General features: G+C 45.4%; 1 protein-coding gene across 1 annotated transcript in view; it reads left to right on the forward strand.

Annotated features, from left to right (window-relative positions):
* The window catches only part of LOC120951865 (uncharacterized), a 100,547-nt gene extending 88,242 nt beyond the window's left edge, over positions 1 to 12,305 (forward strand). The window contains exons 8-10 of the mRNA XM_040370844.2: positions 2,121 to 2,227; positions 2,334 to 2,487; positions 9,970 to 12,305. Of these exons, the coding sequence (XP_040226778.2) occupies positions 2,121 to 2,227; positions 2,334 to 2,487; positions 9,970 to 11,608 (1,900 nt within the window). The 3' untranslated portion in view covers positions 11,609 to 12,305. The remainder of the gene's footprint in view (positions 1 to 2,120; positions 2,228 to 2,333; positions 2,488 to 9,969) is intronic.
* The last annotated feature ends 1,209 nt before the right edge of the window (positions 12,306 to 13,514 follow it).

Below are 13,514 nucleotides of genomic sequence, written 5' to 3' on the forward strand. Positions count from 1 at the left end.
CATAACAGAGATATCTAAAATGATATTTCCGAAGAAAATAGAGCCATGAGTCATATCAAGAATATGACCTCTTTTCAGTTTTGATATTGTCTTTGAGACAGTCTCGGTAACATTAAAAGACATAAAAACTCCAACATACATATAATGTTTATTATTTTTATTATATTCTTCATTAACCAAGCAGTACAACGATTTACTCAGATTTTTCGCTTAATCGAGCATGTAACTATAATGAAGTAAGGTCATTGAATAGGTTAAGCAGTCTTTTTCCCGTCTGAACTCAATTCAGAACATTGTATTTGAAGCAATAATCGTTTCTGCTTTATAAATATTTCCTCAAAAGATAGATATTGGCAGCACTTCCAATGCAGTGAAGAGGTGTTGCCATATCCTGGAGGGATAAAGGAACGCCAGTGCAATGATGGCATTCGTATGCGGCACAGAGCGATTAAATAAGTTATCAATTGCAGATGTAAAGCGATCTGTAAAATAGGTTGAAAAGGTTAATTTCTGGAGGCCAGAATATTAAAAAAGGTTTTATTAATGCGAACGAATATTCATTACCCGTACCGCGTCGATACATTGTCGATACGATCGATTGTCGTTCGTTTCGATTCTGACTGTTCAATCCGTTCGTATGTAAGTAAGAAATGTGGTAAATGCTTTTTGGCTCGATGCTTTGTCGTTTTAAATTGGTCTTTTTTGTAATTTATATGGAATCACAAATAGATAGTACTGTCATTGGCACGTGGCATCCGTTCTAGGGAGGCCACCAATGACCGATCCTACCTTGCCGCATTATTGCATCCCTGAAGAAATCCATACTTTCCTCGATCGCATCGGAACCGGCATCGAAATCAATACAACAGCATCACTTTGACTAATCGATTCATAACGTTACCTCCGGCCATCACCGGCGAAGGGCAGGCGAGTGCAGTCAAGCTCGCCTGTGCTCTTACATCCCCGGGTCATACACACACACACACTCACATTTGCCGGATCGAAATCGGCCGTGATAAAAGACGGTCGCACGCGCATACCGCCTTCGCCATTTCGGTCTTCGCCAGCTGCCTGCCCACTTCCACTCCCAGCTATCAGTCGATCAGTCCAGTTGACTTTGGGGGTGGCTGATCCGCACTGGTGGTGAAAGATAAATTTCAGAAACCCTTTTGATATGAACCGACCGAGTTCCGAACGGGCATACCATCTTTCTAGCAATAGCGCTTCACCCGCCGAAGTGCTGCCTTGCACTCCGAGGGCAGCCCCGCATTCTGCTCTCACACTCGCGCAGCCCAAAGATTCGATCGATTGATCGCCAGCATCATCGATGTTTTTTTTTGCTTTTGTTTCTGTTCACTCTAGATCTTAGTATGTGCCGGTGGTAAGGCGTCGTGGACAGTTGGTGTGTGGGGCAACGGTGAATGTGTGTGGTGGAACGACACACGAAAAACAATACGATTAATCGATTTAATTGATTTCTGTCGTTTTGTCTGTGTGTTCTCCTGCGTCGCGGTACAGATCCCAAGAGAATTAACCCTTCGGGCACCGGGCGCTGACCGATGTACGGTTCAATCGCAGTAGATGCCACTTCCAATCTCTTCCCCGCTCTCTCTCTCTTTCTCTCTCTCTCTCTCTCCCTCTCTCTTTCTCCCCCCCTCCCTCCGCCCAATCGTTCTTACCTTTGCCAATTGCATCTGTCATGGACGACTTTTTTATGTTTACCCGCCAGCAGCATCGCGGCAAACATATGTTCACGGTTGTCGGCTGTCAATATCGGACAGAAATGGTCGCGCTTTTGCCGCACACTTGCCGACGGCCGGGACTCATCGTATTCCATTAATTTCGATGATGGTTTGTTGGAGTTCCTATCGATTTCAGGTGGAAGGTGAAATTTCACTGTGAGCCGGGTGGTTTTCTTTGAAATCGCGTGGATTGCAGAATGGAATCAATTTTCGTTATGACTGTTGTGTTATGAATTAGAAATCATACAATTACATCATATTTTATACCTTTTTTACTATATTGTTTGATTGTTTTTCTTTATTTATTAATAACTTATAACTGAATATTTGAAGATATTTATATTCAAGATTGCAATGTGGTTTTCATTTTTTTTCTAGTGGAGAATTTCATCTTGGCTACAGCCGAAGTGAACTTCAAGGAGTGTCGTGGTACCAACTGCTACACTGGGAATCAACACGCGAAGCTCAAAGCAAACATAGGCTGAGTAAGTACAATCAATGAAATAGTTAACATAATTTAAAAACTTCGTAAAATAACAACATTTTATGTCCTTCTCTATCTCTCTTTCTTGCCTCTCTGCTCTCTTCTAGTAACCCAATCGGAGCAGGATCGATCGTGCATTCTACTAGTGCGAATGCAACGTCGTCAGAGCGACTTCCTGTGGGTGCACGTGGTGCTACAAGTACGTGACGGTCAAGACTCCAACCAACAGTCGGTGATCGTGTGCACTAATCAGGTGTTAAGGTAAGCCATTGCTGATTTGTTGATGTCATTTTTGCATACATTGTCCCTGTTGTTGTCGCTTGGCTGACTCGCCCGGACCAAAAGGGACTGGTTAGCACTGGTGAGCTTTGCTGTAAAATCACAATTTCAACCACCCCAACTGCAAAGCGAACGGGAGGTCTCACACATTCCGCAGTGCCACCACCATTGGCCTACAGTTGGAATGGGATGGGTGGAGTGGAAAACAAACATCACCCACCCAAGCAGCACGCCTCTCCCGGCGCAATCGTCGATCAATCTGATGGACTGAACATTCGACCGATCGACATTCGATCATTATCGGGAAACGAGAATCAATTCGCCACGGCAAACAGTTTTACGACGCAAGCACATGAGCTATGAGTTTGGGCATTTAATCGTACGCGAGCGACCAGAACAAACAAGCTACGACAAAAACAAAAATGGCATACCACCGGACCCCACCAAATGACGAGCTGTACGAAATTTGTTCGGGTTTGTCGTCTGCGGTCGCGCACAAGTCTCCCTTGATAAAGGGGAACGTATTGCGACGCTCAATGTTCCGCATTCGCGGGTGCATGAATGTGCAGCGTTCTTGAACACATTTCCGGAGCTCCGGAGCAGATTTACAGGCCGTAGGAAATGATGAAATTATTGCAGCAAATGCTAAATATCGTCCGCGGTGAAGTCGCGATTGCAATCGGCGGTACGATGAGCGGCCGCCATCGGCGTTGTCGTTGTCGGTAATATGTTGCTGTCAACGGGCAACATGCGAGATTGAAGCGGGAGCCCCACTTTGACGATCTCAGGTCTGAATTCATGCCAGATCTCTCTCTCTCTCTCTCTCTCTCTTCGTCTGGACAGCTGAGAATCAACGCGACCGAAAAACCCGCACTGAGCTGACGGAGCTAAGCTGCCAGCCCGATAGTGATCGCCCAGGGCCGGACCTACCTGGGACCGGCCAGAGTGGGTTTGCTGATTTTGACGTAACCGAACGGATTTATGGTTATCGGTACGTTCCATCTGCAGCCAACGAACGGATCTGGCCTTATCAGCGATCTGCGTAGGCTTTTAGAACCCGCCAGTTAATAAAGTGTTTGCCCATTACTGTAATGTGAGCTATTTTATGACTGCACTGGGTTGGTTAGCGAGTAGGTTCAAATATATAACTTCTTGCGTGTACCAGAACGCAATTCTCCTACAATATTGTTGCGTTAAAGTGTGCAATTCAAATTATCATTTTGGATGTGTCAAACCGTAGGATCTATCAATAACAAATGTCTGAATGAAGCTCGTAAGGAACTATCGAATTGATAGCTGATTGCTAGAAAATAGAGACTAGTGGAGAAAGTAAACAGTTCTCGTATGAATAACAGTGTTTTGCCGACCGGCTTTGCCCTGCGTCCCGAAAATCACTTCATTCCTGAGAGAGTGCCCAGCCGCTCATAACAACATAATTACCCGCATGCCTGCCCGTGTTTGACGCTAATCGTCGGCTCGCAAATCCTTTCAGCGCTGCACGAGAAACCGTATAGCAGCGCGTGTCTGAAGGAGCTGTCGGGAGCAAATTAGCCGGAAAACTGTCGACCATTGCGAGGCACCCCGGTGAGCCATATCGTGACGGTATCCTTCTCGCTTGCCGTTCAAAAAAAGGGGGAAAAGAACACACGGCAGGAATTTAATTACCGATTCGATCGATCACAACGATATCGATTCGTTTAGATGATTGCGGTGCTGCTGGTTGGTGGTTGAAAGTCACCCCGGAACCTACTTGGTTGGAAACGGTTGTTTATTTAACCGGCAAAATCACGCTGCCAACTCACGGTTCAGGCGGGCGTTGTGGTAAACGCACCTGTCTCGCGTTTTCTAAGTCTGGCAGGCAGCACGGCCACGCCAGAGCAGAATAAAGTCGTGCCACAGACAAATAATTCACACACGAGCGTCGACGCCATCGATCCGCCAAAACGGTGGCCCACTACCATCGATCAACATGGGCATATGCTGTACGGTAGTGTCGGTGGGCGTACATTGATTTCATTCCTTTCGCTTCAGATGCGAATACGATCGTCTCGGTACAGCGGACTGCTCGATTTATGGGCTTTATTATTGATCTTGAGCGGTCGGTAAAGCTTGGTAATTAATTAACCGCTCCAATGGCATACCAGCTGAATAATTATTGATTTTTAATAAATAAAAAATACACCATCAAAGGACTTACGTAAGCAGCAACTTTCTTGAATGAAAAATATAACAGTAATTATGAATTTAAAATAGTAATCAAAACTGTGTTCCCACTTCCAATTTTGGTCCTCTCACCAAAAAATCATTTTAAAAATCCTTAAAACCATCCTCTATCTTCTCCTTTTGCATTTTTTTACATTTTTCTCTCCTTTTCAAACTGCTATTTTCTGGCGTTCAAAAAGGTGAGCTGAATGTTGTTCAGCGCTGCCACTATATTAACAAGAGCATGTATTCACCGAACCAAGGGAAATTGATCAACACAAAGTCACACGGAGCAGCAGTTGATCATATTTTACTCTTTGCGTTTCTCCGTCTCTTCTAGCCAATCTTTTCGTCCGTGCCATCCTTCCTTGGCGTTTGCCATCGGGCCCGACGAAGTCACATATGTAAACTCTGCCCCGGTCATGTTGGCTAGCATAAAACCGTACGCTATACAACCGGCCACCGATTGAAAGCAAGCCAGTTTCTACGGTTCCAGATCGCTTTATTGCGACCGTTTCGTTTGTGTCTGCTTAGGGTCGAACGGTGATCCGCAGGACAGCAGAACCGGGAAGGCTCGAACTGTATTGACCGTACCGATGTTTCTCACATAAATAATCTAGACCACCCGGGCCCACATCCACCGGGCGCGACCCACCGCAGCACCAGCACAGTACCATCGATCGATCGTTCGGGTCGATCGACGATCGATCGCGTATGGACATTGGGGATACGGTGGGCTCGCTGCCAATGGCCACAATGACCGTATCGGACTTGTGCAGCGCATGTGAACCGATGCGTCGAATGCTTTCCTTTTGGATGTCTCCATACTCGTGTGGATTTCATATGGTGCAGTCTCCAGTGCATGGATTTAGTTCTCTTTTGCTGTGTTGCAATTTCATTTCGACTAATAATGGTAACAATGATGATAATGTTATCCCATTACTCAGTACTGATTCTCAATGGCGGAACCTTCGAATGCTGGGTATGTAAAGAGTATTTCGTTCGTTCGATTGTATATTTGGAGCGGACGATAAACGTGTCTATTTGCAGATTCGAGTACGGTGGAACAGCGTAAGACTCAATCTGGTTGCTTATAAGGTTACAACTTGTTTCAACATTTTCAGAGGGGAATCAAAATTGCTTTTATCTTATTAGCAGCACATATAAAAAGACACAAGTTAGAACAAATGATCCCGGGTTATAAACCATTTCTAAGGACTTTTTCTATTTTATTTCAATCCTTATTAAAATCCTAATTCAACTGAAACTAAAATTATAAAATTCCATTTCAAATAGTCTACCATGGAGGAAAGAACAACCTTTTACAGTTGTTTGGCACAAGCCTTTTTATTCACCAACCTAGCCGCAAGCCTTTTTCATTCACTGACCGGCCTTGAGGTAATAATACTTAAACAATCTGATCGCAAACGAGCACAATAAATAAACTGTTATTAAATATAAATATATTTGAGCGCTGTGTCCAAACGTACGCATAGCCGGTGGAATTAAAAAAAAGCTTTTCATCTCCACAATACAAATGAGCGAGAAGGGTTGCGCACTTGCACTCCGATCGGCACACGATAGGAACGGAAGACTTCAATGCGGCTGCAGGCGGCGAAGAAACGAAAACCCTCGAAACAGCCGGATAGGCTTCGCGTCTCTGTAAGTGAATGAAATATCGTCGAATGATGAGGTCGACCTGTTTAGTAACGGTGGAATGGTTCGGTTCCCTTGTCGTCCGGTACTTGCTACCTTGTTCAATTGCGTCTACTGCGGCAGCGTTCGGATTGAACATCCATTTAGTATCACTTTTTGCGGGGCACAGCGCTGCCACAATTTATCTCCCGATGCCTCTTGTGTGTGTATGCGAGCGCGCGCGCGCCTTTGCGTAAAATATAGGTGATGGTTGATACAGCTGTTAAAAACGCGAAACACGCCCGCTGCTATCACTCGCGCTTAATGGTACTCGTAGCTTTTTTCAACTGCTCCGAAAGCAGAAGGGGCAATTGCTTTAGAAGGATTTAAAATGAAAGAATAAACCACAAAATAATGCTCATTTAACGTAAAACAACACCTTACTCATTGCATTGTGCATTCAGGATTTAAGTTCCAGTGCATCAAGGAGCAAAACAGAAAAAGCGAACATTTCTACAAGGGACACATATCGACGATCTTTTAATAATAACTCTCGTTGCCGGTTTTTCTCCATTCGCTTCTATCTTGCTATAACCTTCCTTCCTTCATGCTATAGTCTTCCTTCTGTCAAGAAGGTAACAATTTGCACACGTAACCTTAAAAAAACTCTTTCTAGCACCTTTCCTGCCTTCGCATCGGTTGCCTTTATTCATTAACATTGGATTGCAGCAATATGGCACATAAAATTGCCCTATAATCAGTACAACAGTGGATCGGAAATTGCCTTCAATTACCGCCTTAGAAATGGTACAAGCGATTAAACAAACACAATTATGGTCGTTTGGAAGCGAATTATGTCCTAAGGTGCTTTTGATGGGTTAATGAGTTCCTTGTAAAGGAACTTGTTAAACATTCAATGCAGATCACATTTCAGAAAAAAGCGTTCATTTCCTTCACTTACCATTGACCTGCTGCTCATTGCTTATCAAGGAAAGTATGAAACAAAGTGTACATCATTACAGTTTCCTTCGCTCAAGTAATGCGGTTTCGATCAATTTTGCTTTCCAAAAACCATTCCTAAGCCAGCCAGTCAAATTGCTTTGGTGCATCACAAATGAGCTACAGCACGAACGAACGGGTTTGCGCAAACGGAAGGGTCTTAGAAAGTTCACCGAATCCTACCAAATGCCGATGCGCCAAATGCAATGATGAATTGGTGTATAGTTTGATAGCAAACGTGCTCACCAGGTTCAACCAGTGCTGCTGTTTCGTGCAGTTTACACTTGGTGTTAAAAAAAACTCCATGAGCGATCCATGTTAAAGGCTGCTCTAATTTCTATTCCCCATTACTACGGCAGGATCAATCGAACCACGCGAGACCCGAGTGAGATATATTTGTTTTGTATCGAAAGACTCTCACGTCATACGCCCCTCTTTGGCCAGGTGTTGGTTGGGGTGTTGGGGTAGACTTCTTCTAAAAACTGCTTCTTTTGATACAGCAGACAGATATGTATGCATGTTGCAGCATCCCGCATTTGTGGCGCTATTTCCATGCCGTTCGTCCCCGCCGATCCGACAATTGCGAGGCGAGCAAATTTACAGCCTTATCACTGACGGACCGGTCGCGGCTTCTCGCGCCACAGCGGAAAAAAACTGACATAATTATGGTTCGGAAAATTTCTCACGTTCGCCGAAGCCAACGTTGGGATGGCATGAACGGAATCGGAAGGAACGAAGGGAAGGAAGAGAATGGAACAAGGGTAAGTGGAACCACTTCAGCTGGGCAGAAGTCAGGTATGCTGCCATGCTTGCGGATCAATGATTTGAATTATTGCACTTTGCTGGGACCAGGTCCCAGGAAAGCGGCGGGGAGGGGGGGGGGGGTGTTCGCATTTAATCTCACTCCGGAATGGATGGAACACAAAATTACTCATCCTTGCAGGCAGCCTGTTTGCAGGCCTCTAGTGAATTGCTTTGCGAGTTTGAGCTATCGGTCGCTTTTGTACCGGACCGTATCAAGCTTAGCCTGAAAATAGAACGCTTGCAATTTAAGCGGCAAAAAATGGCAACACTTCAAAGCATCCTAAGGCCGTTTATGCGCCTTCTAGTTTGATTTAAAAAAACTCCCAAACACACACATACACACACACAGACACTTTATAATTACAGCACGCAGCTGGACGAATAACTTTCCGTTTCCATTACGCATCGTACGGGGTGATGCTTGGGGGAGGCAAAACGACACGTTGGAAACCTAGAGGCGAAACGGTACAGAGTGGAGCCACCAAAGTAAAGTAAACTCCGACCGTAAGATTTATTGCCAAAAGCAGGTACTTAAGGCACATTAAGCAATGTTCGTAGTGCATCGTACGTTAGCGGCCGTATGTATCGTACGAGATGACCGGTACCAGGCGCTAGGTGCAAGTGCGCATTTGCAACCAGCAACAGGAGTTTTAAGCATGCGAGCGTAGTTTACAACGCAAACCGATTGGTGGGAAAATGTAATTATTGTTTTAAATTATTTATACATTTATCTTTGAAAATTACAAAATATACAATTGAGTAAAATTAGAAAATTTAGGAAACTTATTGATTTCTAGATAATTTTCAATCCGTACGTCCTAGAAAACACTCAAAGCATATTATGTTGCTTGATCTGCGTATTAAAGGTTCCTTCCAAAAAGCATCTCATATGAACAGATTGTACAAAATTCTCCACAAAGGTAAAGTACTTTAAGCCAGTCTTTCTTTTGGGCGGCCCAAATCGAAACTGAAAATGATTTACGAGCAGCTACAGTTCTATCTGGAGGACTATGAGTCGATCTGCCGATTTCTTACGACACAAACCACAGGGACGCAAAAATTTGCATACAAACCTTTTGTTTTTTTTTCAATTTATTTTTACCAAACCTCAAACAAAACATACACACATCCCCCAACATTCGACTGGATAAGCGGCGACCATCCTGCGACAGGTCGAAAGGTTACGTTTATTGGCGATTCCCATAGACAGCCTTTTCCGCCACAAAAAAAAAACCAGTAAAACCAAGATACTGTACAGAAAATGCAATGGGAATGCTGCAAATAAAGCAGAACAAATGCCCCGTGCGCGGGGAACCGGCTGCCGGGGAACAACAATCACGAATCACGGTTGCGCTTATTTGCTGAGTTTTGTGGACGAGTGAGGGCGTGCGCCCACAAGGAAGCGGATCACCTTAAACGGTACGGCTACACACTCGCACACAAAAATCATATTGCACACGCGTGCGCGTATTGCTTCTTCCTTTGCCCTTCCAACCCGAACACGCCTGGACTGTCTGGTGCGCAGGGCTTGAGTTTGGGACATTTTAGGCCGCCCGTTGGAATGGGCAGAACAGAAGGAACAGAACAGTCTCTCGCCGTTGAGACAATACTGACAATGGACAATTTATTTTATGTGTGATCATCCAAAGTTTTGCGCGAGCAAAACGGGGCGAATGAACTCGGTCAGCGAGCCGGCCATCCTGCGTAAAAGTGTGGGAATAAGGGCAGTTTACCGCGTCCTTTTCGTACATTCTTCCTGTTACCGCCTACTATGCGACGATTTTTTTTGTTGACTTACACGCATATACCCGCTTGTCGTTTCAGCGATCGTGAAGCATCCGTAATGCTGTCCAACTCGTGGCTCTATCACTACTACACCGTTCAGTCGAAGATGCAGTTCGGCATACCGTTCGAAGGTGCCACCAGGATACCACCGACCGCACCGTACTATCAGCCGAGCGCGACCGGCCACAACCTTTCACCGAGCGGTGCGGGAACGTCGGGCGGTGGGGTAGCCATGGCATCCGGAACGTCGGGCGGAACGCTGACGGCCACCGGCCACGGGCCGTACACAGCACCACACCATTCGCATCATCACGTTCCCGTTGCCTACGGGTATCATTCTCCCTCCGGGCAGCATCACAATGGCGGCTCGGTCACTCCGATGCTGCACGCACACCATCACCAGCAGGCCGTAAACAATGGCGCCGGATTGTCGACGGGTGGCGACGAGTATGGAAATCGGGCGGCATACGGCTTTCGGTTGGACTCCACCGGCCAACCGGTAGACTATAGCGGAGGACATCCCACTCCACCGACATCGGCACCACCGGCCATTGGCAATCCGGTAGCGATTCCCATTCCGGTCGTGCAAGTGACACCGCACATTCGATGTCACAATGGAGGCGGTGGTGGTGGTGGTGCAGGGAATTCTTCCAACAGCGACCAGGGCGCAAGTGGCAGCGGATCCAGTGGGAATGGAACTCCCAACAGTCATCAATCGAGCGGTGGGAGTGCAAGTGACCGTCATAATGGGACACCACCAGCGAAGAAACGAAACATTAACCGGCTAGAACCAATCTACATCCCGGAAAATGGACAATCTGAGTCGACCGAAGTTTCCGCGATAGAGCTACAGACCAACTCTGCGGCATTACATCAGCAAGATAACGCCGGGACCGGAGGTGTTGCTAATGGGCTCAATCACCTGAACAGCTCTATCGATGGTGGAGGATCACTCGGAAATGGCAGCGGGCAAGGTGGTGGAGGTGGTGGTGGAGTGGGGTTGCAGACGATGCTATTAGGCAGCCGCACTTCCATCGGGCGGTTACACTCCAAATCCGCGCTCCTTCCCACCACGGTGTCAAATCTCTCCAACGAACCAACTGACTTCATGGAACAATGGAACCCAAGTCCACCCTGGTCGGATACTACCGCCCAGAAGGTGCCAGACATCACGCACCAAGAGCTGTCGCCGTACATGACTACAACACCTCCAACGCCGACCAGTGCTCCGCATCAACATCACACTGGCGGTTATCCGACGGCAACCACGTTCTCCTTTGACTGGATGCCGGAACAGTTTGTACCGATCGCAACCGACTGCACAGGCAGCACGCTCGTGCCAGTGACCAGCAATGCAGTATCGCAGACGGCAGGCTCTGGCACATCCTCAATTTCCTGTCTGTCCGCTAACAGTAGCCATGTCAGTTCGGCAGCGGGAAACATGGGCTGTGTGCTTCCTCCCAGCTGTCTCACGCAGGAAGGGTTACCGATCCCCGGACTAGCCTTACCTATGCCTGTGCCGCTGCAAATACCTCCCCCTCCTTGGCCATCGGACCATCGGCTGTTGGCACTGGATGGTGCGGCAGGATCGACGACGGCATCCGCATCACCGGGAAGTGGTTCGGTAGTGGAACGAAAACCTCTGGATGACCATCAGGATCAGCGAAGATCTCACTGACCCACGATCACAGCTAGCTAGCCTACACTTAAAAGCAGTCAGCCGTGGGAAGGGTATTACGGGATAGGCGTTTAATTTATTTATTTCCCAACGCGTATGCACTACTCTTACGTAAGGATTTTTATTAATTAATGAGTAACACGTTCGAACGAACTGTACATCTTCCGCATCAGTATTTGTTATTAGCAAAGGTTTCAAGCGCATCGATGGAGAGAGCATTTCCTACCATTGCTGGCGTTTATGTGCATTGTACGTATGGTTAATTTATTTTAAAAAGGCAAATACAATTCGCTTGTTAGTCGCAATGGATATCAACTGTGTTTGTGGATAGTTCATTTTACCGTTGGACAATATTTATTTTCCCTGTTGAAGTAACTCTTCGACGCAAAAGCCGATGTAGGGAATGCGCATATTTGTTGATTCTGTACATACAAAACATAATGTTGTTGTGTTTAATGTGAATAAACTCGCATAACCTCTACCGTACTAAGGGTAGGCTTACGCTTGACTTCCGTCCGATGTCATCCGTCCGAATGGTTAGATTAGTTACAAAAGTATTCTATACGATACGATTACCCGATACGTGGCGATATCAAATAGTGCACTTCCTTTTCTTAGTGATTAAGTTTTGTTATACCTATGATATAATGGAATGAATGAGACAAATGAGAAAACAATGCAAAATAGTTTCTTTTTATTTTCCTGGTGTTGGTCAATTTATTTGTAAGAAAGAAAATTTACATTTGTTCATAATTTGGTTTGTACGTAATTACCAGATGATCGAATCGAATCTTAAAAGAGATCATCCATTTGTTCTGATAATGATGAGCAGCCAGCATTTTGAACAGGTTTGGTCGCCTTATAGATTGCCACACAGGATGTACTTGTAAGCCAATTACTTTTGTTTTTGCACGAAGAAGTAATATCTTTTGCCATTATTTTTATTTTATTTTATTTCATTTGACGCAATGGTACAAACTTCGGAAAACATCTTCTATAAGACAACCCAAATCCTTACGGTGATGATATAAACAACATTGCTCTGTGACTCTACTGTGTATCTGAAGCTTACGAAGGGATAGGACAGGCAGTAGAGATCCTCGGAATATAGATAAACGAGACAAATACCAAATTGATGGTGGCACCTACCTATTGAACAGCGGCCCTACTAACAATTCCAGACTGACGTAGGGCTGACGTACAGATAATTGAACGCACGTTTCAATGCGTCCAAGATTTCATCTATCTCGGGGTAAAGGTTAGCACCGACAATAGCATGGAATCTAAGTTACGCGCAAGTATGCTGGCTGCCATGCAGTCATTCTATAGCCTGATGAAGCAGTTATCTTTAAACAAAACCTTTCGCAACAGATGATCACGGGTCTATATCACACCTTTATAAAACACTGACCAAATCAATCGTATGTAAGTAAGGTCTTTGAAGGAGCCGTGTGATGATCTCAAAGTCGTACCTGGCTCCGGTGATCTCGTCATGTTATACGCCTGGACCTGGACGACCCAGTCCTTTTAGGTCGTCTATAATGACAAAAGGGACGAGGTAGGTCCTAATTGAGGTAGAAAAATCCGGTGAATTTACAACAAACTTCAAACAAATCATTGAATGCAAAACATAGGGCATTATTGAAATCGGACAAAAACAGCTGACGTTACTTCACCTTACAACTGTAGATCTTCCTGTTAGGAATTTGCTCAAGTCCCCGACTCCAGCAAGATTGATTGTATGGCCCTGTTAATAGGTCATTCATTCCATTTTTTTCATCAAGTCAAAGTTCAACTCATTGCATTAAAAACAAAGCTCTTTTCTAATGATGTCGTATCAATTCCTACTTTTTGTTGATTAAAGTACTCCAAGTCGTGCAAGTTATTGGGATTTGTGAGTGCCTCA

This window comes from Anopheles coluzzii, chromosome 2, assembly GCF_943734685.1.
Source record: "Anopheles coluzzii chromosome 2, AcolN3, whole genome shotgun sequence".
Classification (NCBI taxonomy): domain Eukaryota; kingdom Metazoa; phylum Arthropoda; class Insecta; order Diptera; family Culicidae; genus Anopheles; species Anopheles coluzzii.